At 39.7% G+C, this 27335-nt stretch overlaps 1 protein-coding gene across 1 annotated transcript in view; it reads right to left on the bottom strand.

The window, feature by feature from the left end:
• Positions 1 to 27335, bottom strand: part of KALRN (kalirin RhoGEF kinase) — a 515545-nt gene that overhangs the window by 56219 nt on the left and 431991 nt on the right. Inside the window, exons 15-16 of the mRNA XM_078394494.1 lie at positions 20967 to 21133; positions 1340 to 1459 (exon numbers count right to left, since the gene is read on the bottom strand). Coding sequence (XP_078250620.1) covers positions 1340 to 1459; positions 20967 to 21133 — 287 coding nt within the window. The remainder of the gene's footprint in view (positions 1 to 1339; positions 1460 to 20966; positions 21134 to 27335) is intronic.

The raw sequence follows: 27335 nt of genomic DNA on the forward strand, positions 1-27335 counted from the left end.
GCTTTTTCTCTGCATATATGAATGCTCTTAATGTAGGGCAGAAAACAGAAGAAAGCCATGTTTAAGCTGAATGTATGTTCTAATCAATACATCAGATCTATCTACAGGAACAAGACTTTTTATTTTACTATACATATTAATCAGCTCATTTAGGCAGAGCCAGCAATATTTCTCCCTTCCAACAACTACTTGTATACAAATATCTGCCTGCTGAAGCTTCACTTAATTCATCTGATGAAGTGGGCTACAGCCCACAAAAAGGTATGCCATACACTCTCTACATAAAATAAAATAAATATGAAATACAGTACATTACAAGAGAGTTTGTTGCTTTTCCAACACAGTCTAACCTGGCTACCAACCTTACCCCTACAAATTCTAATGCAGATTTTAACTTCACGTTACACTTTTATATATCTCAAAATTGCAACAAAATATTTTCAGTGTCTTGTCATTATAACTTCCATAACGACTGAGGAATCTAGCACCTTTGACTCCATTCACTCTATCAGAGGAGGAGACACACATTTACCTTATAGTGTGATCTGACCACAAGATTACATCTAGGACAAGAATTCTTCTCCAACCCCAGTAAACTAAATCATTGATTTCTACAGGATCTGTGCCCAACTTGCACATAGATTCTGCTCCAGAAAAACAGCAATGCAAACCAAATGTTAATGAGACATTTGTGAAGTTCTGTGTCTCATTCATAAAATATAATAACCATTTTACAACTGCAAGAAAACTGTTCTCTGCTTGTTTCCCACATCAATTGCACAATAAGACAGGGAATTTAACTGTGATTGCTGATTTCTGAAACCTATTTGAAGAAACCTGTTTTCTATAAAAGCCACAAATATGAAAAAATAAAATATATAGGGCAGCCCAGCTGGGCATGGAACTTATATGCGACACTGCATCAAATGTTTAATAGCAAACAGATAAATAACCATTTTCCCCCTAGTATCTTGTATGAGTCTACTCTTTTGCACACATTTTGCCTTCCACATTTATTTCAGCGACTATTTCAATTTCGTATTTAACTTTGTTGCAAACCACCATATCAATGTTTTGACAAGTTTTCCTTTGGAGTACGGAGAACTTGTTTTTCAGTCTGCTCCCTTCCGGCCAGGCAGCAAAATCAAGGAAGAGCAAAGAGGTTTCCACTCCTGGTGTCGCCTATCAAAGCATAACAATCCTCAGTACCCTGAGGAAGTGCACAAAAAGCCTGAAATTTTCCTTTCTTTCTCTCTACTCAGTTTTTGCCTCATTTGGTGGCCTCATTTTTGTTGTTTGAATTGGAGAAGGGAAACCTAAACAGGCTCATTACGGTTACCTCTATAGCCAACTGGAATTGCTCATGTTCTCTCTGAAGCTGCTCAGCTTCTGATAGGGAGCTTGCGTTGACAAGGCTTGCATTGAGCATCGATTCTCCATTCCGAATCCAGCCAAGGACCTAAGAGAAAGAAGCAGAAAGAAAATTTGAAATACAACATTTTAACATCTACATGAAACTGCTAGGGAAATGTCATTCAGAGGTTTTGGCTGAAACGAGATAGTTGTGTGGATGATGCTCATCTCTATATCTTGTTTCTGTTTACTTTCCCCAGGAATACAATGGAATTTTAAAATCAGAGTCTGTAAGTGTTTCTAGAGAGGATGGAATGAACAGTCTGAGACTTAAAAGTGGATGAAAAGTCACTGTAGGCAGGAAAAGTAACGATCCGGATGGAGGTTTTTAATCTGGTCTTCAACTGAGTTGCATTTTATCTGAAAGACCAGGTATGCTGTTTGGGAATGCTGTGTGCTTACTGTGGCAACTCAGAGAGTGGCAAAGGGAATCTATTGCGGGTCAAAACACCTGCTGCTCAGGTTTTGAACCATCTCCATGTCTACAATGTTCATTTCTTCACCTAAAATATCCTCTGAAAAAATGAAAATGGTGGATGAATCCAGGGCTTGAGCAACAGGTAGCAGAAAAGTGCACCTGCCAAGTTAAAGACTAAAAGAGAAAAAAGTGATGCAGGATGGCATGGATATCAGTACAAATGTATGGTTGCCAACGACGACTTCTGACATTACATCTGTCTGTAATTCCTATAGGATTCCCAGTGTGGTGTAGTGGATAGAGTGACAGACTAGGACTCTGGAGAAAAAGGGTTCAAATCCCCACTTGGCCATAGAAATTCACTGAGGGAGTGGAGCTGGTAAAACCACTCCTTAAATTTCTCACTTACTTGAAAGCCCTATTAGGGTTGCTATAAGTCAGCTCTGACTTGACAGCACAGAACACAAACACATACCCTATAATCTGCCATCACTGTCATCTTTCAAGGCTGCTTGGGCCCCCTGGATTTTGCGGTCCTGGATTTACTGCCCACAGTAGATCCAGAACAACCATTTGGATATAATGCTAAATCAAAAGTTTTTAATAAATCAATTAAACTAACCAGTTTATGGTTGGGTATAATAGGAAACTGCAGTGAGTTTACAATCAAGTATGCTCCTATACTCTGTTTTATTGCTGCCAGAGGATAAAGAAGGGAAGGGTGACACATGTGACCCAGAGACTATCTTGAATCACATTGTTGAAAAGGATCTATGCCGTAGCAATATCTAAAAGAATTCAGGCAGAATGAACCAACCAAATCTCAGCCATGATTAATTTCAGGGTGCAGCTATGTAGTAGGAAAAATATGGGTTCATCCATGGGACACCTCAAGGATTGCACCCCTGTATAAAGTGATCTCCCCTCTTCCTTTGACCCTTCCGTCCTAGTTTGTCAACGTTACGAGTATTGATTACAGAAAAGTCTTCACTAAGGCTCATCTAGATACGCTCCCACTTGCTGTCCTAGAATTCTGATACAAAGGAATTCCCTATGATGAAAGAGTTTGTTCCTGTGACCAAAACCCAGTTGAAAATTTGACACATGTCGCACTTCACTGCCCCCTGTTTGTAGCTGAGTGTGCAAGACTTTTGAAGTCTATTTTAGAACAGTACTCAGGCAGATCTGATCAAGACAAATTTAGAATACTTTTCTCAGACATGGGTAAGTTTATTACATTTTGAATGGTGAAGTTCATTTCCATTCTTATAAAATCAAAGTCTGTACCCTGAATTACTAAACAAGTCAAAAGCTAGATTATTTCTATTTAGAGTCCTTTGTTGTCATTATTTCTGTTATTGTCAATGATTCTTAGCTTTATAGTTAAGTTTACTAACTGGATGAATGTTTATGTTTAGATATGTAGACGTACTTTAAATTTTAGGACTTGTAAGTTTGACTAGAAGTCTAATTTATTTTGTTTTATATTACATTGTGTTGTTTTTATATTATGCATTCCAAAGGCCTATGTGGTACACAATAAACTGAACTAATTCACACCCATGGAAATTGTTTTCTTGGGTGAAACTGCTGTAACTGTTCAGATATGCAGGAGTCAGCAGGAGCAGAGGTAACGAGGTTGGTTTGCACTGAGTTCAACAACAGGAGTTGTTTTGACAAGATGCTAACAAGTGTTGACTGTTAATGTTTTTAATATAACACTGCCTGAGGTTTTACCTTTATTAAGGATATAGTAAAGGTAAAGGTAAAGGTTCCCATTGACAATTTTTGTCCAGTCGTGTTCGACCCTAGGGGGCGGTGCTCATCCCCGTTTCCAAGCCATAGAGCCAGCGTTTTGTCTGAAGACAATCTTCCGTGGCCCCATGGCCAGTGCGACTTAGACACGGAACGCTGTTACCTTCCCACCGAGGTGGTCCCTATTTATCTACTTGAATTTGCATGCTTTCGAACCACTAGGTTGGCGGGAGCTGGGACAAGCGACGGGCACTCACTCCGTCACATGGATTCGATCTTATGACTGCTTGGTCTTCTGATCCTGCAGCACAGGCTTCTGCGGTTTAGCCCACAGCGCCACCACGTCCCATCTATTAAGGATATATTATGTTATTAATTGGAAAGAAAGGGTTGTCTTTTCATGTTTTAATGGAATTTTATTACCCTGCCTGACTTTACTAAACAATAACTATATGTATCTATTTTATATTGATTCCGTTTTACTGGTCTTTGACCGTAATAAAGTATACTACTACTGATTGGCAATTTCTGGAATGAGAGGAACAAGGAACATTGAATGAAGCTCCTGGAATTTATACAGAATAATGCAGTCCTCTCTGAGGATGTTGGCTCAAAAACACTCTGGGGATACTATGTCCTTCTTATTTCATTGGCTATTAGTAAACAAGTAAAATAAAAATTTTGAAATCTTCTTTAGGAACTTTTTTATGCACAGACAGCACATCCAGAACTGGAAGGACACAGACATTCATGACTGACTTTGCTCTGAAGAGTATCTCTTGAAGAGAACTCTGTCTTTTTATACTGAATGTGAAAATCCACAGTATCTTAGCTTTTTTTACATTTTAAACCCGTTTGACATTTTGTTTGAAATACAGTTTGGCTCTTCAAAGTGTTAAAACATAGATTCAGAACTGATTAGAGCTCAAAAATCAACAAATAGGCATCTTTTTATTTGCTTCCTTGAAAGCTGTTTAACAATTTGTCATTGCATCTTGAAACACCTCGTTGTACTTCTGAAGGCAAGAAACCTATGATTTTAATTGAAACTAAAGCTCTTGATAACTGCACGTGGGTCACATAACAGAGCCTCCGGCACCACCACACATGGCTCACTTGCCATATGTCAACTGTTGTTTAATATGGGAAAATGCAACTTATTTTTGAAGCTCCCAGGTTGGATATTTTCACTTCTAGGCACATTTGCCTGAGTATCTTGTAATTATTTTCTGTCAGAACTGGGAGAAAACAATGCTTTATAATTTCCAAAATGCCAGATTTCTTTCCCTTTCTTGTTCCATCTATGCAGAAACTGATGAACACTTTTCATAAGCAGAAACAACCTTTAATGCATGATCAAATGTTGTTCATGATCTATAGAGCTTTTGAACTCCTATAGGGCTTTGGTTCAAGAGTCTTGCTACCAGTTTGTGTCCTGTCTCCACCCCATCTCAATTGTGATTCATGACATTGCTTTAAAGAAATCCTCTTTCCCTCCTTTGGTGAATCATATATCACTTTTGTGGCAATTTGCTTTGGAAGAAGGAAATCAGTTGTCATTAGGTGGAAACAAAACAAAACAAAAAGTAAATGGTCCCTGAATTCAGATTATCCCAATTTGTAAAACAAAAGAGGTAGCTTTCTGCTCAGTTCCCTAGCAGTGCTCCCCCCATACTTTTTAGCTGGAATCTCTCTTTAATCAATGTACAGTGGTGCCTCGCTTAACGGGTGCTCCGTTTAGTGACAAAATCGCTCAGCGATGACTTTTTCGGAGCGTTTTTGCGCTTCGATTAGCGATGGTCCCTATGGGCGACTTTCGCTTAGCGATGGCTGGGACCATGCTTCGCATAGCGATTAAATTTTGGGTCCCCTGTTTCGCTTAACCATGGTTTGAACAGCCTCATGTTTGCTGTTTTTAAAATGTTTTTCTGTTATTTATAAAGTTAAAGTTTACTGTTTAAAATGTTTGAAATCATAAAGTGCACTTAATAAACCCTTTGTTAACCAAATTTGACTTTGTTCTGACTCTTTTTTAATTTGTTGTTGTATTTTCCCCCCATTGAGATGCACTGAATAGGTTTCAATGCATTTCAATTGGGGAACCGTGTTTCGCTTAGCCGTTTCCCATGGTGATTTTCGCTTAAGGACGGCAATTCATTCCTATTGGAACGGATTATCCAGTTTTCAATGCATTTCAATGGGAAACCGCATTCGCTTAGCGATGAAATCGCTTAGCAGCGATTTTTTCAGAAGGAATTAACATCGCTAAGCGGGGCACCACTGTATACTACTACTGCTGTCAGAAGTACACCAGAGATTCTGAAGGAAAGCAATGGATCCATATATTAGTCAAGATACTGAAATATTAGTCTATTCCTGCTTATGATATAAACCCAAATCATACAATAGTTAGGAGTAAAATTATGCACCACAAATGAATGACCAAGATAGCTCTTGACAATTTTATGCTGTAACTTTCAATAAAGTTTTTTCCTAATGGTGCTGGAAGCCAAGAGGTAAATTATGGTGCTTCGTTATTTATACATACAGCATGATTAGTGTAGGTATGCTTTCCAGCAAAAAGAGTAGTTCTCCTGAAACCTACAATCTAAAGTCTAACAGTAGAAAATGGAGTAAAGGATGAAGGGCAGGATCCAGTAGTGGGATGCTTCATGCTGACACCTGTTTGAATGAAGTCTCTGATCATATGGTTCTTCTCCTTTAACAAGATGTATGTGGGGGTGACAGTCCTGAAAATGGTAAGTACTTTCAATTGCCTTTGGCAGGGATGTCTGGCTGGATTGCTCAGTGGTTTAGGTATCTGGCTGCAGAGCCAGAAGTTGGGAGTTTGATTCCCACTATGGCTCCAAGAAGAAGAGCCAGCCTCTGTAGCCTTGGGTGAGCTGCACAGACCCAGGATGCATTCTCTGAAGAAGGGAACTTCTGAGTATTCTCTACCTGGAAAATTCTGAAAAGGGTTACCATAAGTCAGAATTTACCTGATGGCACATAGTTATTATTTTTATGGGTCTCTTAGTTCATGTGTTATTTCTGCATGGGACCACCATAATAAATTACTCTGCCTGCGTAAAATTTCAAATACCATGCGATTTTGCCAAAGTAAACAATGAAGACTGGGCATAGGTAAGTAAGGGTGTCATGCAGAGACAGTAGTTTTGGGAAAAATTTGACAGTGGAAGTGCTTCTGGGCAAGAAATAAATGAGTTAGTAGTCATATTGAATTACAATTGTTTCTATCATCACATTTATAATGCATAATGCATAAAATCCTTTCTCAAATATCTGTCACGAATGTTCATTGTATCTCTTTCTCATTTACTTCAACTGCCTGGAGAATATACTGTATGTCATCCCAAAGTTTTAACCGTCAGCGTCACATTGGATTCTCAAGACATTTTACGAAAAAGATCATTGTTTGATCTGTTATCTGTTGCCCTCAGATTATTGTGTTTAAGACTCAGGGGCTTGGAAACCTTAGAGTGGTAGTTGAAGCACCCTCCTTTAAAACAAACAAACAAATTAAAAAACCAAACAAACACATTACAAATGGCATATATATATACTCTACCCAAAGTTGTAACCAGCAAATTTGGTGCCTGGGACACAAAGCACTTTTTAAAAATTGTAACAGTATATTTTTAAAAAAATTACTCTGAGATTTCTAAGGTCAAAAATCATTAAATGCAGCAACGTGGGGCCACAGATAGACATGACTGCACACTCTCCCAAGTTTTTATTATTTTTCACAAACCAGTTGTAGGCCTTCATGTAGCAAAGGTGGTTCAGATTTTGTGGTGATAGACATTCTATAGATACGGTATTCCCCTCTGGCCCCTGCACCGCCTTGTTCACCTTTGCCCAGTATCCTTTCTGCTCAGCAGAAAAACTTGTACAGAAAGCAGGCAGAGCAGGCAGGCAGACAAGCAAGCAATTCTCCATCCCTTCATCTTACCACCACATCCTAGGAAATGTGGCAGGACCATGCAATCTGCTCCTCTGCCTTCCACTACCATGGTAGTTATGATTTCATGGGCACGCCCACTGGAAGATGACCCAATTGGGATGGAAAAAGAGAGGGGGCTGTCGAGGAGGGATATGAGAGATATGACCTGAAGGTTTAGGGGAGCAAGAGACAAATAAGGTATAGGGCCATATGGTTCCTTGAAAAGTAGCAGAGGCATGAGGCCTGTAAATTCAGGATGACCCAGGGCTAGATATAGACAGGCAACCAGGCAAATATTTTTGCATCCTATAAATGTTAGCACTATGCATCAAAGCTCTAGTTTGCCCCATTCTACTAACAGCTCTGACTTAACCATAAAATCTGTCATAAGCAAAGATGGAAGGAAAGGCAAGTACTTCTCTCCTATTATATTTCCATGGAGACCAAGAGATGAGGGGGGGAACACCCTCAGCCTAAATCCCATTATCAATGCATGCAGTATCTTCAAAATAAATACCCATAACTAAAATAATGAAGAACACTGCATTACTACAAGAGTTCACAGTTAGTACAACGAATCAATATCAGGTATACAAATATTGTGTCAAATTGCCAGCTACTTGGAAATCAATATCTCTTCTGCACCACCACCTTCGGTCTGATTTGTTACTGACATCCACAAGAGACATAAATAACTCGGTGAAAAGGATTACAGTAAATTATGTCAGATAGCCTTCAGTCTTAGAAGTCTGGGCCAGCTCTGAGAATCAATTTGAAGACACCAAATGCAGCCGATTACAAGCTGATAACTCAGAGCTTAAAGATTTGGGATACTGGATCAACTGCCCACAGTCTTGTTTTAATTTTACACTGATAACTTCTTGTAAATGGGAGACTACTCTTAGAAAAACACAAACTGATCCTTACAGGCAGGGGTCCTGGATATGTGAGAGTCCAATATAAAAGCTCTTGCAATTTCTCACTAACTATAAAGAACCACAATGCATAGAACATGGGGGCAAGGATATTTCATGTGGGCTCATGTGAATCCCTAGGGATCCATCTCTCCCCTTTATGTCACCAACTGGGAGTAGCTGGGATTCGTTTCATGTCACTTTGTCTTTCAGTCGGGAAGACCAGTGGTGTGCAGGAGGAAGCTCTGCTGCTATCTGCAATCTCTAATAGGGAAAAAGCATGGGGTACATAAAACATTTCAGCCCTAAGCATCAGCTGTACCTAGCTTTTTTTTCTCCCACTCCCTTTCCCAATGCAGTGAATAGAAGGAGGGAGGTACAGCTACTCAACTGGTAATATCAGGTATACATAGCTAGATGAATCCCAGGCCTGGGACTCAACAAGCACCAACAGAATTTCTATAGTGCTCTTCCCTTCATTCTTTCTCCCCATACAGAGGATGCTGGAAGAGAAGAAACCCATGTCTCCAGCAGCAATATAAGAAGCATGTGCCAGCTGGCAGTGGATCTGAGGAACCTGCAATAGCCGTAACCTGGACATGCCCCAATGTTGGGTTGGTGGTGGTGGGGATCTGACACCCCACTTTGGTTCTATACCCCAAGTACACTGGGAAGTGTAAAATGAGAACTTTTTGAGTACAATGGAAAGACAGAATTGGAATGTGAAAAAGACAGAACTGAAAGATCTTTAATGCAAGATCAAGTGTTGTCCATATTCTATAGAATTTTGAAATCCAATAGTATTGGCTTTAGATAAGAGCCATCTCTCTCCCTTGTATCCTTCCACGCATCATGCTTTAAAACTCCTCAGCCCAAGGAATAAGAACCCCAAGATACGTCCACAAGGTAGAACACCTGATAATCTTGACACTCAATTCTGATCCTTGTTTTTCTTGGAATAGAATACGCTGACCAACGCTTAGAGAACAAGGCTTGGAAAAAGTGAAAGGGATCCACAGGGAACTCAGAGGTTTACTTCTGAGGTTTGAATTCCAGGCAGACACACTTTTAACAGCTGTTTGCCCAACTCTTTGCTCAAAACCACCTCCCTAAAACTATGTTTCTAAAACAAAAAAGAAACAAACAAAAACCAACAAAAAAACAGCATCAGGATTGCTGTACATCAGGGGGCTCAAATTCAAATTACCTGGGGGCTGCTGGAGGCAGAGTCTGGGTGAGGCTGGGCCGCATCAGGAGGAGGAGGAGGAAGCACCGCCTGGCGCTGAGGCGACTGCTGGCCAGGCTGGTGCTGGGGTTGCCGAGAGAGAAAGAGAGCCAGAGAGCCGCTTCCCTGGAAGAGGCGGCAGCGACAGCAGATGCTGTTGGCGGCGCTGCTGGCGGCGCTCTTCAAGGACGGGCTGGGAGCGAGCTCCGCTCTCAGTCATCACTCGCCGGCTCTCTCCCAAGACAGTGCCTCTTGCACCTTCCATCCGGAACTGCAGCCTGCCAGCCAGCCCGCCTGTCTGCCGGCTGGCAGGCTGCAGTTCCAGATGGAGGGCGCAAGAGGCGCTGTCTTGGGAGAGAGCCAGCGAGCAAGGTGAGGCTTTTTTTGACTCTTGACAGCAGAGGATGTGTGGGTGCTTTGGGTGGGCAGGCAATGTGGGGGCCACAAACTATCATTCGGCGGGCCACAAATGGCCCCTGGACCGCATGTTTGAGACCCCTGCTGTACATAGTTTATAGCAAAAATGAGACATTGTTAACAAAGGAGTAGCCAATTCCTATTTTCTTGTTTTCCACAGAGTTGTAGGCAATCATAGTTGTATGGGATGTTGCTATTGGCAGGGGGATGGGACTAATAAATTCTCAGTTACTCATCCACATATTCTAGACACATTAATTGTTCTTTACATTTCCTTAGAAATGTAATACATGTTCTACTTTGCAAATCTCTTTGTAAGTGAAATCTGCCTAGAGGATTCAAGGATAACTGTAATTGTACTGATCATTATCATAAGGAAGAGAATTTAAGATACTACAATTAGAAAATGTTAATCTCCTAAAGGGTCTGATGAAAAGCAAAGAGTAGGGATTAACCTCATTCCAACAGCTGTGAGTATTGTCTTTTACCTTTCTTGATAGTCTTTGGGAGTCTCTGCGAAAAACAACAACTACGTATTCTGTTAGATTCCAGGAACACAGTAAGCAGTGGGATTATTACTCAGACGTTCCAGCTTTATGTCCAGCCAGGACAACGAGGCACAAGAATCCACTTTCCTTTGATCAGCAGGGAAAGCAGGAAACCTGTCTTTCAAACTGCCATAGCTGAAGAAACCAGATTTGTCAGAAGGGTTACCTCTTAACAGGGACATTAAATCTTTCTCATTCTAAATATCAAGGAATTCTTACACATGAAATACATGTGCAACCACGTGCCTTTGTTTTCCTGAAGCAAAGAAAGATGCTTCTTCTTCTTTTTAATTGGGCGTTGAATTTGTCTGAATGCCCCTGTAACGTTCAGCCCTGCCCTCACCTGTCCATCACAGCTGGGCAGTGGAACAGCAGCCAATGAGGGGATGGAAGGTGGTGCTAAAGGGGGAGGAGCTGGGATATAAAGGGGTGTGTGTGGTGTCTGAGAGATCAGTTTTGAGAGATTGATAGAGTTAGAGAGTGAGTGAGATTCTGGAGAGCTTGTTTAGAGGCCTGTGTGCCTGTGTAGTCAGTGAGGGATGGTCTATGTTTTGATTAAATAAGAAACAGTGATTTACCATCGAGTTTAACTTCCTGTGATTTACTTATTTTGTTTCTTGTAATCAATAAACCATTTTTGTTTAAGAGAAACCCTAGTCCTTGTGATTTAAAGGATAGGTTGGTGGCAGCAAGAGTGTGTAGTGGCGTGGTGGGCATTCTGAGAGGCCTGAGTTAGCAGAGGCTTGAGAGTGGCCAGCCGCGTTACAGCCCCTCTGCCTTTTTTCGTCAGGAGCAGCACCAAGTTTGAGGGGTCAGGCTGCCCCTCCTTTGCCTGCACCAGCGCTGCTCTTTTACAACTAGAGATGAGCAGTAGTAGTAGCGGTCCTGCTGGTGGGTCTTCTTCCATCTCCTGGTCAGCCATCAGCAAAGAAAGCACAGTGGCATGGTGATAGCTGGCTGGGATTGAGGCTGGAACCCTGCATCATTTAAAACAGATGTATTTTTCGTAACTATGAGCTGCAGGAAGTAAACCAGCAAGTCACTGACTTTGGGGGCATACTGCTAATGAGGGAACTAGAGAGACAAGAGGGTGGTTTCTTCAATGCCTTCATTGACCAACACAATCTCCATGTGATGGATTCAGTTTGACTCTTGCTATTCACACTTAGGAAAAACACTTTAATTTAAAATGTCACAATACTTTGCGACATTACCTGGCTTTGCTTTATGAACTATCCCAGTGGCTGTGTCACTGTTGCTTCTGAAATAGGTTGTTTGGGACAGCAGACGTGCAGAGTTTCAGACTTGAGCCCCACGGTCTGCCCCAAGTGGCTTCACTGCTCCCTGCTACTCCTTAATTAAAAGTCACATACACACGTCTGATATAACATTGTGAACAGTACATAAATTACATAACGGGGCAGGGGAATTCTATCTTTACTGGCATCAGGCCAAGAAGATGACATTTTGGCAGAGGCAGCAGTATTTTAGCTGGGATCCCTAATTTTATGTGATTGCCTTACAAAAGTTCCTTTCTATACTGTGTATCTGGACATTTACCTGTAAATAGGAAAGACCTATTTCAAAATTGTTCTGGCTTAAGAGCTAGTGTGGTATAGTCATTAATGTGTTGGGCTAGCACTTGGGAGTACGTACTGGGTTCAATTCCACCTTGACTATACTGGTTGACCTCTGGGTGTAGTCCCTCTTTCGTTCAGCCTGACCTGTCTAACAGGGCTGTTGTGAAGATAACATAGAGAGAAAAAGAGCTATGTAGAGTGCCTTGAGGTTACTGGAAGAAAGCGCAGATATAAATTAAAACAAACAAACAAACCAAACAAAGAAATCCCACTTCTTCACTGGAAGGCTGAAGAGTCTCCCACTTTTTCTTGCTCTTTAGCAAGACCAAAAATATGGGGTATCTCTTTGTTTCTCCTTGCAGTCATTCTGTTTGCAGTGCCAGAGTCTGCAGTCCTCTTACCAGGTAACCGACAGGAAGTATATTGGAAGTTACAATAGGATTAAAATATCACCACATTCAGTCCATAATATAACCTGCTTTATGGATGGAAGCTTTGCAAATTCCAGGTTGCTAAATTTTCAAAGAAGATTACATATATGAGTTACTGTGCACAGAAAGCTCAGGAAATCCCATTTTCAATTTAAGAAAAGATCTGAAAAGCAAAGACCAGATCAAAGGACTTTCTAGTGCAGCATCCTGTTTTCCAAAGGGGCCACCCAGACATCTAAAGGAAGGCTACAAACAGTCACCCCCTTGCTCCATAACTAGCATTCAGAGGGTAACTCCTTCTGATCCTGAAGGCAGCATCTAGCCATCATAATTAGCAAGTACAAACAGTCTTATCTTCATGAATTTGTCTTATCCTCTTCTAAAGTCACCTGATTTTATCATTTTCAGATCTCTTGGGACAGCAAATCCCATAGTTCAGCTACATACTTTGTGAACTTTTTGTTTGATAACTGACCTTTTAACACATTACTGCAAGCGTTGTGGGGAGGAAACTTTTACACTTAAAAATTCAGGAATAAAATCCTCACCAGATTACCTCTATGCATATGCTTACTGATACTCCAAAAGATTAGCTAAACAGCAGCACAATGCAGAAGCAAGATGTCTTTCTAAATACTTGATAATTTTACCTGTAGTAATACTTTCTTTCCATCAAGATACCTGGAAAAAAATGCTAAGCTAACTGGCACGTAATTTCCTACATTCCCCTGAAGCCTTTTTATAAAACTGTTCTTACATTGCCTGCTTTCTATTCATCTAGTAGAAAGGCCATTCTTAGGAATAAATTGCATATATTTCCTAAAAGATCAGTAGTTTTGGAACTGAATTCTTTATTAACTTTTCAAACGATTCCATCTGAATCTGGTGATAATCATAATAGTATCCGATCTTGGGACAGGAGAGGAACAACAAGAACAAGAGTGTGTCCTAGAATGCCATCCGTTATCGTCATGTACTTAAAGTATTTTTTATATTGTCATTTCAAGGAAAACCTTTCCAAGGCAGTTCTATACCTCAAAACCTCAGATTTCTTTCCTGAAAAATAAAGTTTAGGCATAGGTTTTTGTTCCTCACTTTCTACAGGAAAGACAGGAAAAATGGACTGCACTGATGCACTGACTACCTATTCTTTCCCTGCTCTGAAATGTTGCTTAAATTAGTTGAGGTGGGGGTTGAGGTAGGATTCACTGCAGAAGTTCAACAATGTGAATAGCAACGCTCCAACCTGACACCAAAAAGTTATTAACTTCTAATTATTATTTTCTGTTATATCTGAATTGAATATCTAATACTTGTTTTGATACACCCCACACAATAATGTAGGTAGCAAAGCAATAACTGGAAAGCTTTCAAAGCTTTAACCTCATTAATTTGGGTCTTAGGTGGTGGCTGGAGATCAGAAATTATGTGCATATATAATACACATCTGAATAATAAGACGTTTTGCCAGCTGGCACAGAATTATACAGTGTGTTAACATCATGTTCATAAAAAAAAGGCTGCATACAAGGGCCAGTGTAGCCCCTAGATATTTCTCTGATCACCATTTTCAATTAAATAATAGATAGGGCTTTTATATAAAAATGTACAGAAATGATAACAAAAGGAAGCAATCTTTAAGCAGACATTTGGTACAAGAGAAGATTTTACTGTATCAGCTTTGGGAAAAATTCAGTTCAAACAGAGATTCAAACAGAGTCCCTGGAAAAAATGCAGAACATCCTCTTTTTTTACTTTTAAAAATTTTTCTTGAAATTTTACTAAATGAAGAATATGCCCTAAGTCACGCAGTTTCTTGCAGATTATATAATTTAAAACATAAACACGTTTTCCGGGAGGCAGAATTACCCAAAATGCAAAGGAATGTTTTGTTTCTCACTATCTCTGTGCCTGAGTTCCACTGAAACACTACTGAGGAAGATGAGACTCAACTCAGATGGAAATATTTTTCATTCATTCATTCATTCATTCATTCATTCATTCAGTCAGTCAGTCAGTCAGTCAGTCAGTCATTCAAATCTGTTTTGTGTATCCAGATACCAGTATCAATTCAGAGACATTTAAGATAGAACTCAGTTCAAATAAAAAACTCTGCTAAGATTAAAACTATTCATTTTTTTGCTGCCCAATGAATTAGGAGGCTGAAATAAAATTAGCAATCAAGTTTAACAGGTAAACTGTGCATTCATGCCTGTAACATGCAATGGTGATAAACAAAAGAAGCCTCCAAACTTGAAGTTTTCAGCACTGATTTTCATGGGGTAGCTCTTTCTGTATACTAGGGATGCATATGCAGAACAAACCACAATACACACCAGAGCAGAATGATCACTTAGGAGTGCAGTGTGCACAAACACAACATTTCCAACATATCTCAAAGACGACATTTAGTTCTCCTCCCACAATTTAGACTGATGTTCCTGTGTTATTTGTCTATTAATGTGTGTACAAGTTAGTAGAATGTTTGTTCTTAGAAAATGACCCTTTATTCCCTTGAAAAAGTACCAAGGGAGGGAATGTTTTCACATCATGAATCATTTTAATTTGTAAATGCTTTATCATTTAATTAGTGATGGCCTAATTGCAGTTACAACTCCTTTTATACTGATTGATAAGCAATGGAGAAATTAAATCACCAATTTCATGGCATAATAACTACAAAGTAAAAAAAAAACCAAAAGAAATCTAAAATGTAAATTTAAAAAATTCAAGCTGAGGAAGAGGAGCAGCAGGAGCTGAACTATTTACAGGTGCCAATCTTCATCCACACTGAACCATGATCTAAGACAGCAGTTCCCAGTCTTGGGTCTCCAAATGGTCCTGGACTAAAACTCCCAGAAGTCTTTACCATTAGCTGTGCTGGCCAGGATTTCTGGAAGTTATGGTCCAAGAACATCTGGGGACCCAAGGTTGGGAATCACTGGTCTAAGAGGACAATGTCACACTCCATGGGTGCTCCCAGTCAAGAGCTCTTTGCAGGACTGACTGAGAAACCTCGTGGAATTAATTATGCCTACAATCCAGAAGCTCCCCATGGCTGCTCTAGATCACTACTTGTTAATGTCCTCCTAGTCCTTCACATAATGTCCCACTAGTCCTTCTCAAAGAATTCCAAATCTGTCAACATTTTTGCCAATGAACTGGAAAATCTGTACTAAAAGGCATATCCTCAAGAATCTCTCTCTTTTAACATGAAATGAGGAGGGGCTGTTAATCCCTTTATTATGTGTTCTACTGGAAGAATAGAGTGAGGAGGTCTCCTGCACATACTGTTCTACCTTTGTTTCCAATGGTTTCAAATTTCAACTCAGTGCCTTGATATTCTAGTTTAGGAGCATGGGGTTGAAAACAGAAACCTTTTCTAAATGAGACAAGGGCAAAGAAAAAAAATTCCAAGATTTCCAAGTGCCATTATCTTAAAATGCAACCATATGTAGCCAGTCAAGAAGTCTGCAAACTTTCTTCTACATCAGCAAAATTAAAGTAGAGTTAGCACCAAGGACTGGTTTGTGGCAGCTCACTCTTCCTTTGCTCTTAATAGCTTTGGCAATTTGGTAATGAGTTTAAGACCATCCATTGTCTTATATGCTCTGAAGTGAAAGTGAAGCCCATTTGGATCTGAACTGGAAGTGAACAACAAGCCAAAATCAATACAGATTCCAATTTCACTAAGTGATTTTGATTATGACTCATCCCACAGGAAGCCAGATCCAGACACTTTATGGCAGGGCACTAATATATTTAAATCCAGCTCTTTCCAGGGAAAGCTATGGCTGCAATAACTCACAGGTTAATCATCAATTGACTTTTAAAGTACATTCAGCTGAACAAATAAAATAAGTTCTCACTATGTGTTTGCTAAAAAGCATAGAAGCAAAAAAAAAAAAAAAAGTCCCCAGTATAATGAACCACAGCTGTTCACTTTTCCCTTGAAGTTGTTTAAAACTTCGTTCCTAAATTCATGGGCAGTGTGTTTCCTTTTAAGATTAGGTTAAGGCACACATGCATAAATGGTGGGAGCAAATGATGGGACTCATTCGGCATCTATTAAAACAACATGATTCCCTTGAAATGAAGAAGAGATTTATAGGAAATGTTACAGAAGCCATTCACATACTGAATTCTGAAGCAGCTCTACAAACCAAATCAGAAAGGTGTTAATGAGTTACAGCCAACTACCAAATTTTCATAAGACTGTTTGTTTCAAGGGTGTGCATGTTTCTTCCCAGTTTCCCATTGACTTCCAACACCCTGAATGACAGTTCAAAGCATTTTCTACAGACTCCTACTGGCAGGAAGGATATGTAAACTGGAGACTTACAGCTTACAAACCTATCACAGGACTAAGGTTGTTTCATTGTCCAAAACTAAAAAAAGAGTGTAGCATTTGATTTAAAATATAAGGCATGAATGAAAAAAAAATTCTACAGAACTCCTAATTAGTGATATAATAGAATCATGGAAAGGAACCAAACCTACTATGTATAACAGACAGACTCCCTCAACTGAGTAGTTGTCAGAGTCTATTTTTAAAATAGCAATAAGATAACAATTAGAGATGGACATGGCCATCTCTACTGGCCAGCCCAGTTCAGCGCCACACCTGCACAGGTGTTCTGTGGCTGCAGTACACTCCCCTCTCCGCCCTCCTCTGTGCACTCACCACCCCTTGGGCCATGTGCATTTCCTTCCCCACCTCTTCAGCATAGGTCATGCTTCCCTCCTCCACCTCCTCCAGTGGCCACCCACTCAGATGAGGAAGCAGGACAGGGAAGCCTGCAGCACTGCCATCTCTAACAGCATATATAGTTTCCCCCGTCCCCACTATTATATTCTGTCTTGAAAACTCATATTGAAAAAAGAAAAGCAGCAATTTCAGAATTGTCGTCCTACATTTAGATATAGAATGCGCACAATTGCACCTGATTACACTGTCATATTGAGAACATTTATTGAGTGTAAATGTGGTGCAGGTGTGTGTCTGAACAATGGTGCAACAGGGAGTCAAGGTTGAATGTAAACTGGACAAATGGTCTTGGAACTACATGGCTGTACCACATGCTGAATTCTCCATGGACCGGACTCCGAAACACAGTACGAAATCATTCTATCATAGAGCTTCCTGTACCTTTGCTGCATACAAATAATTATATGCATGGCAAAAAAAATCATATTTGTCCTATTTCAGGTTCTTTTGGTAGGTGCTTCTTTTATTTTCATTTTTTCTGTGCACTGATCTTTTTGTTTTTCATTAAAGGGAAAACCTCTTTTGGCTTATTCATTTTGGGTTTCCTGTTCATGTTTTCTGGCACTACAAAAACCTTAAAGAACCCTTTGAAAACTACTCCAAGTAGCAAGATGCAAGGCAACAGAGAATCAATCTACTTCAAAAGCAGGCAACAGTAAAACCAACAATAACCACCCACGCTACCCAGTGGCACTCTGGCATAGTCACAAAGTTCATCCCCCCCTGGCTCACTCACCCCTCTCAGAACCAAACAAAACAGTCTCAAACCATTCACCAAAATCTATACAATTAACAGAATAAATACACAATACATTAACCAAATGATTTTTAAAAATCAGTCTAACAAAGAAAGCACTTCCCCTACAGCCCCCTCTCCCAAAAATGAAGAAAAGCAAGGAAGGAAATGAAGTAAAACAAAAAATCCCCCCCCCAAAATTAAGGGAATTTCCCCCAAAAAACAAGGAGGGAAGGGGTGAATGGGAATGGATGGGAGGTTGAGGCACAGCAGGAGCAGTCAGACAGCCCAACACAAGATGGAGATCACCAGGTGCTCAGAAGAACACTGGAATTCCGCCCATAAGAAACAAGTGAAAGCAAAGAGAACTCCCTTGCTGGCTTTCAGCCAACGCAGAGCATTTTACAGACTCAAACTGTTCAGACTGACTGCTGACAGCAGCCCTTGTAACACTATTTTGATGAAAAGATTCACAATGAGTGAAGGAAAGGTTACATGACAGGGAAACTGAAAGAAATCCAAACATTTCATGCACTCATCATCTGTAAACACAAATCATTTGTGTTTATTTAGAGGAGCTATTTTGGCAGTCAATGAAAGAACATGGAAACACACCAAAAAGAGAGCCTTTTTAGAGTGTAGGGTCTTCTGTTAACAGGCAAAAGGCTCGTTCTTATACGCAAATAATCTTATTGCATGGGCATACACAATGACAAAATTTCTACTTCTCACCAAATATTTTTCCCAGTAAGAAAATGCTTCAGATCACTGAACACCATGCAAGTATTATTAATATTTGCATGAATATTTGCAATTTCAAAACAGCTGTGTTCCTCTTACACTTTGGTCCCCCTCATGCTTGCCCATAATAGTATTTTTTTTTAAATTCTTGTTTCACCGCTGTGACTTTGCTCACAGTGGGAAAAGAACACATGTTCTATTAGGCGAAACAGAAGGATGCACTTTGAATAGACCTTGTGCCTCATATAAAAACAATGACATAGTTTCAAATATTCTGTAAGAATTTTTTAGAATTTTCAGCAACAGATCAGGAAGATGCATTGCAGGTATTGGAGGTTTAGCAAACCTAAGCATTCCCAGATAATTAAATTAGAAATTTGCACTAGCATATGCTACTTCATATACACTAGGTAATTCTAGTGGCTCTTTATTATCGCCGTTATTGGAAAGAAAGGGCTAACCTGCCACTTGCATTGTTAAATGATGTTGGTTTATGTAAGCAGAGGAATTGAGGAGCCTTAGACTTCTGAAGCAGGATTGCAGAAAGCCTTGTCATAAGCTGTTGTATGAATAAGGAGAAGTTCTCACTCTGTTTAGAATACAAGAGATGGAGAGCTTGCATAGAAGTTACTACACAGAGATGGCTATACGAAGAATTTCCATAACCTGATGACCACATTCAAAACCACTTCTGGGGTTTCAACTTCCATATGCCAATATGAATTCTGTTCCACATGAAAAAAAGTCTCATTCAAAAATTTAAATGAGTTGCTCAGAATGTTTCTTTCTGTATTAGATATTAAATCCCATGTTTGCGTGATATACAAGATAATCCATGGATTATCTACAGACCTGGCTATTTTGGCTTTCCAATGGGATTCTTTTTAAAAAAATATTTTCAACAACATAGTGTTATTTAGGACCTTGCACACATAACACATATCAATGAAATCATTTGATTGGTGAGGTTTGTTGGCTTTTTCCAGTCTGAGATGTTAAATAGGATTGTTTTTGAATCACAGACAAATTAACAGGATTGTTTCATCTTGGTTCTCAGAAGCACAATTCCAGTTTGAGGTGATCACAAGAACTGTTTTGGTAGTTGAAGAATCTGATTTCCAATTAAATGCCTGTGTCAGATGCTTCTGGGAAGCTAATAATCAGAGCATCTGATTAATATCTCCTGTTCACTGTCCCCATCACTTGCTAATTGAGACGTAATTACTGGTCCCAGCAGTGGCAATATTCAGGCATTAAAGAGTTCCTTTCCCTGTCCAACAGGTCTCAAAGGCTTCCCCAGGTAAAAGGGGGATCCTCTGAACCTTGAGGGAGAAAAGAGGAAGCATTCAATGTCCCCCAAATGGCCCCCTCATGGGCACAGCTGACAACATCATACAAGTTATGTTGTGTAATTTGTGAAACAGGATTGCATTGTAATACCATATCCCATTATGCAACAGTATTTATACTGATGCACTGCTAGAAAAAGAAGATTCAGAGGGACATGTTTATAAATAAATGGAAGGTTGGTACCATAGCTGGATTATAGAAACAAGCAAGTATTGTTCCCTAGTATCTAAATCTGCTCCTGATTTACTTTTTTTAAAACTCAAAAAAGATAAAGAAATTGTTGCACTTAATGTATATTTTAATGTAATGTAATTCAATCAAAGGAAACAGGAACTATTGATAACTTTGCATCCCAAACACATGAAACTGTGATTCATGAAATGTTTCATATTGTCCACACAAATCCATAGTTTTCTATAGCATAAATAAAGTGCAAATACACTCCGCTTTAGAATCTCCAAGCCAATTGCACTTAGAACGTGAGCAAAAGTCACATTAATATATATAAAAAGCCTTTTACACAGTGGGAAGCCTTTGTTCTTTCATGCAGTCTGCAACTTGTGGCAATATCAAGCCAGGTTATAAAAGTGGATTCAGACTTAGAATCTGCCAGATATTGAAAAGCACCAATAAGGGCTTCAACAGCTTCTTGAAATGCTTTAAACAAATACAAAAGCATCCCAACATTAACGGTGAAACTACCGACCTGCTTGACCTCTGCCTGCAGGTGCCGGAGCTGAAGGCACTGCTCTAGACGTTTGTGTGTCTGATCGGCATTGAGCTCCAGCTCATGTTGCTTCTCATGAAGAAATTCCAACAGTTCTTGCACTTGTGTTGCTAGATCAATGTCCTTTTCACAGATCAGTTCAATGCCTGTAACAAAATAAATGTCCTGAGATGGAGAACTGGATAGTTTTATTAATTTTGCTGCTGCTGCTGAAGAAGATTAAGATTATGATTCTGGAGAAGTGCTGTGACCTATAACTACCACCAGAATTTTTCTTTTGTTAATTTATTGTACATAAACACATTCACACTTAAAGACACATTGAGAAGCCAATCTGCTAGCTGTTATAATCTAGAAAAATATATGGTTTCACTACAGCCAATGTCTATACAGGACAGTATAGCTACAAAGCCATTATTCGTCCAGCTGTAGGCCCCCCCTATTCAAAGTGATTCTTTTGCAAGGAATAAAACCCCAGCTCTGCAAGAACAACACATATTAGTGGCAAATGCTGCTTACTTTTTAGATTGAAAAAAGAAGGGAAAACTTTTCAATTCCTATTATTCACTAATTTTCTGAAATAAGCAGCACAAGATAGTATTGATTTACAACCATTTTAATACCCTGTTTGTGATGCATTCAGACTGATGTGCTCAGGGCATACCAAAGTCATTGTGTCAAATCCGCTATTGTTATCTATAGCCTGGTGTTCCTTGATGAACAAACCATTATAACTTCGTACAGAACAAAGCTTCAAAGGGAGAGGAACCCACTTAAAAGATCTGAATATCAACCAGAGGTCAAGTCATTACGAAGTATGAAATGCCACATTGACTCAAACAATTTGCAACTTGCATCTACTATACTAACCAACCAACCATTGTCACTTTATCCTTCTGTATCCCACCTAATCATGGGGCCATGTATAAATGGTTGTCATGTAGTCTCACTTTTATTTCTAACAACCTGAAATGAAACAAATATAAAAAATTTCACCTTGCACATCCCTAGTACCAGTGACAAGGTAAGGGCAACAGCATATAGTGACAGGCCACTACCAATGTTCCCTCTAATTTTCTGGAGCATGGCACAGAGACTCCAGCTCCTGTGCATGGGATTCCAACCATGACCACAAGCAAATTGGTGTAAATACCATCTCAGCTGCATGGGCCCAATGCAGTGCTGCACGCTTGTGTTTCCATGTGCCTTGGAGGGAACACTGGCTGCTACACATGAAGAAAGAAAATAGTGTGGCAGGAAGATCACTATAAAGGAGATGGGCAAGGTTAAAAGTAGGGGGAGATAAATCTGTCAGTTTTAGTTTTCCCAGATTAGATTTTGTATAAAATCTTAGTTTTTTTCTATAACATTTATAAAAGTAATATACGATTATTATAAATTCTTGTTATACTATACTGAATGATTCTCTCAACCATCTGTATCCACCAAATGCTAGAAGCAGAGCTATTTCCAACATGGATAGGGCTATGTTTGTGTATTGTGTCACTGTTAAAGACAAGGACCACACACACACAATGTTAGTGATCCTAATCTAGTCTTACAAATGAAGCTGAATACAAAGGGATTCAAGGCAGATCTGAGAAGTCAAAACCTCTGCCTAGATTATTGACTCTATCAGTACCCATTCCTCTCATATGATAGTATTTTCAAATTTCCAGTTATTTCAGTAGGATTTATGAAAAAAATGCAAATGGGGTAAGAAAAAGAACCAAACCAAATCCTCACTCCCAGCCAAAGGTAGTATGGCTAGAAATAAGATCTGCAGGATGAAAGATAGTTCTGTGGCTTTGCTCCAATGACAACTAAAACTCAATGAAACATTTGTGTTAACAGAGCAAGGCCAGGCTCCTCTTCCAAGATGAAATGGTAGTCCTCTAACTCTGTGGTACCCAACCTTGGGCCTCCAGATGTTCTTGGACTTCAACTCCCAGAAATCCTGGCCAGCAGAGGTGGTGGTGAAGGCTTCTGGGAGTTGTAGTCCAAGAACATATGGAGGCCCAAGTTTGGGGACCACTGCCTAAATGACCTATGTACTGTAGTCCTGTAGAATAATTTCAAATTATGCCTTTCCCCCTTAAAAAACAAGGACTCTTAAGTAAAAGGTTTAGGTGGTGGTTTGGTTCTTATTCATCAAAGGGCCCAAATCACTATCAATCCCATGGAGCAGCACCTGGAAACATATGTGAGAGGACTGCAAGCACTCTGGATATAGTCACAAGCCACAGGACCTCTGGAGCAGTGCCTTCCATTTCAAAGGCCAGTGTTACTGTGGTTGGGAGGGGGACTGCAATCAGTCAACATCTTTACTCCCTAATAAAGCTCTTTATCATATTTTAATTTCCCTGAATTTATTTATTTATTTAGGGACAGCAGTGACTTAGAAGAATGACATACAAAGAGAAGGGAGCAAGGGGCTCAAAGTGACCAAGAAAGAGAAGACAAAGACAACAAGAAAACTGAAAGTTGTGAGGGGAGCAGATTGGTATAGGAGACTGAGACAAGAAAAGGGAAGAGGTCAGTAGTGGAAGCAGATATTAAAAAGATTTCATTTGGAATCACTACTGGAAACAGGGTCTTGGATTGGGAGAGTTTTGTAGCTATCACAGCAGAATGCACATACTGTATGAAAGTTTTTGGAATGTTAACTGAGTAGATTTTCTAGTAAGGGTAAAAATTATCCCCCTCAAAAAAAATGGATACAAAGAACACTATGTTAGATCCAGTATGGTCTGCAGTCAAAACCAGTTTTGTTTATACTGTATTCTCAAATTATTTAAGAAAATGAATCCACTCAGCAAAAATGGTAATGAGTAGATATTTTGCCCCAAATGAATTAATTAAAATGAACAGTTTAAAAAGAGTCTTATTAATAAATACCCTTATCTGACAAGTCACCATTTTGTTCTTGTGCACCACGCACAATGTGGCTTGAAGCTGTGTGACATGTGGCAAGGCAGAAAGGGCAAATCATTCATCACAGAGGAGCAGGCTGCCCTTTGATATTCTAGGCCCTTTACTGATTGCCACTAATGAGTTATTGCAATCATAAATATACCAGCTGTGTGTGTGATTTAAAATTGTGAATGCAGCCAGATCAAAGACATGCATGCTGAAAAAGTCCTGAGGATACCATAATGCAGGCTAATTATAACAAATGTGTGCTATGCCTGGCATTTAGATAGAACCTTGCTTCTAAAGGGGAGAATAGATTACCTGGCACTGAATATAAAGTTCAAGAACTATTCCACCCTATTTGGTAACAAAGATGGCATTTTGTTTGGGCCAAAAATAAAATGAACTAGCTATTTTCAATTCCATGTGGTTTTCTATACAGCTATATAAGACCACATATCCCAAGATGGCAGTGTTTTCTTGCCAGAGACTTGCACTTATTTACATTTTCAGCAGTAAGGAAGGAAGAGGTACTAGATACCTTCATAGCTTTTCTTTGGCTCCACTGAGATTTCAAAACAACTCACTGGGTTAAGGTATAGACTGCATAAAGTACCTGCAATATTCATAGAATCATAGAATCATGGAGTTGGAAGAGCCCTATAAGGCCATTGAATCTAACCCCTTGTTCAATGCAGGAATCCAAATCGAAGCATATTTTGACAGATGGTTGTCCAATTTTACATTGAACATCTCCAGCACCGGAGCGCTCACCACCTAAGGTAATTAGTTCTGTTGTCGTACTGCTCTAACAGTTAGGAAGCTTTTCCTGATATTCTGCTGAAATCTGGCTTTTTGTAACTTAAGCCCATTATTAGGTGTCCTTTGGGATGAACATACCCTGCCCCTCCTCTATATAACAATCTTTCAAGTATTTGAAGAGAGCTGTCATATCTCTCAGAAGACAGGAGGGCCTGGCGTGCTCTGGTCCATGGGGTCACGAAGTGTCGGACATGACTAATGACTAAACAACAACAACAATGATCATACCTCTTCTTAGTCTTCTTTTCTCAAGGTTAAACATGTCCAGTTCTTTCCATCTTTTCTCTTACGGCTTGGTTTCCAGTTCCCTGATTGTGCTTGATGCCCTCCTTTGAACTTGTTCCAGATTGTTAGCATCCTTCTTGAAGTACGATGTACAGAACTGGACAGAGTACTCAAGATGAGGCCTAACCAGAGGCAGGGCTTTGTTGCGGTGCTGCCAGTAGCTCCAGAGAAGAGCTCTCTCTGGAAAAACTGGAACTGTCCGGTCCGGGATCCCCCTTTTGAAATGGGAATCAAAGGAGAGTCTAGGAGAAGTCTCTCTGAAGCAGCTGGTGAGCAGCAGAAGGAGAAGAATGGGAGGCAAACCCAGACTTCTTCCCTCTGAAGAAATCACCCAGCACGGATCGGAGCGGGAGCCATATTTGGCACGGAGCCGTGAGTAACCCTTTATCGAGGGAGAGAAGAACAACCAATATAAGCTTAAAATATATAACAACTAAGTAAGCTGAAGCCTTTGATTTATGAAACAGCCCCATTAAGCTGAAAATAAGAATGAAAATATTTAGATGAAAGAAGAAAAGCAGCGGCTAACCTATCTTATCAGTCTGCTTCAAAAGTGAACTAACTCTCCTCCCCAAGTGAACTCTTAATATAGCAGGCTGGTTTCAAAGCTGAGAGAGTGAGACAGAAAAAGAAATCTTATGTTTCTGGAAAAGAATTCCAGACGGTAATACCATCGGACAGGATTTAAGAGACGTGAGTTTTGTGAATGCAGTTTGGCTGGGATATGTTTCTCTTTGCCTTTTCCTGGACTCTGTGAACTGTTAATAACAGAATCTGGTTGTTTTCTGGAGAAGAAAGAAGGAGCTGATGTGGACTGAGGAGCATCAAGGGGTTAATGGAAAGATCATAAGATGGGCTTCAAGGACAACTACTGGACAGTTTGAGGCTCTGTGGTTGTTGTTTTGTTTGCCGGACTGCGTGCGAGACTGTGTGCGAGACTTGCTAAACTTGGGAGAAGAAGAAATAATTGTGCCACTGTTCTATTTGATTTTGAATTTGCTGGGTTAAAAGTTGATTTTTATATTATAATGTTTGGATAAAGATTGGAGGGAGATCTAAGGGGAGGTTTATGATTAGGGGTTTGGATTGTTGATAAAATTGTGGAAACTGTTGAAGGATATATAAGGGGCAATCATTGTGGTTAAGGGCATAGTATTATCTATGCAAACCCCATTCATTGGAAAGCCTGAGATGGCCTCCAAAAATTTAACACAACAAATGGAGACTTGATCTGTTCAATCCCAAAGTTCTGGAACAGTGGTACAAGAAATAGAAAAGGAATGGCAGATTACTATGCAAAAGACAATAACAACAGGGTTTCAGCAAGTGAATGAAGGTCTCAGCAAAATAGAAGATCTGATGAAAGTGATGAAAGAGGGGACATTAGATGCCAAACAAAACTTAAATGAAGCCGCACAAACTTTAGAACTGTCTTTATTGGGCACGACACCAGGTAACATAGATGGGATAGAGAGTTATCCAGTGACCTATGCAGCTTCCAAAATTAAAAAGCATTATGTTAAAAATATCAAGAAAGCGGAGATACTGAAACAAGAGAATCTTATTGTGAAAATATGGGAAGTGACAAAAATGGATATTCTGTCAGATGGGCTGAAAGACAGTTCAATTCAAAAGGAAACTGAACGATGGGATGTATTGTATAAATGGCTGCAGTTACCAGATAGTGTTGGAGTAACATAGAATTAAACTAAAATTAAATGATAAGATGAAAGCAGGAGGTTAATCAAACTGTGAAAAAGCAAAAAGTTGATTTGTTATTGTAATATGAATTGATTGGATGATGATATACTCTGTGTTCTCCTATCCCCCTAACCCTTTTTCCCTCTTCCCTATTTCCCCTTACTTTTTGTATTCCCTACCCTGTCCTTAGATAAATACTTAAAAAAAAAGATGAGGCCTAACCAGTGCTGGACAGAAGGAAACTAGTACTTCATGGGATTTGGAGACTATACTTCTGTTAATGCATCCTAAAAATAGCATTTGCCTTTTTTTGCATCCATATCACACTGTTGGTTGATATTCAATTTTTGGTCCACAATTCCAAGATTCTTCGCATGCAGTATTGCTTAGCCAAGTATCCATCATCTTGTAACTGTGCATTTGGTTTCTTTTTCCTGGGTGTAGAATTCTGCACTTATTAGTTTGCTAATCAGAATATCATTGGACATTTTGTTAAAAGCTGTACTGACGTCAAGACATATTATGTCTACGTTATTCCCACTATCTACCAGGGATGTTAACCAGTCTCCTACAGAAATCATGTGAAAGGAGGTCAGACATACCCCTAGAGAAAAGCAGAGGGTACCT

The sequence above is a fragment of the Pogona vitticeps genome, chromosome 1, assembly GCF_051106095.1.
Source record: "Pogona vitticeps strain Pit_001003342236 chromosome 1, PviZW2.1, whole genome shotgun sequence".
NCBI classification, from domain to species: Eukaryota; Metazoa; Chordata; class Lepidosauria; order Squamata; family Agamidae; genus Pogona; species Pogona vitticeps.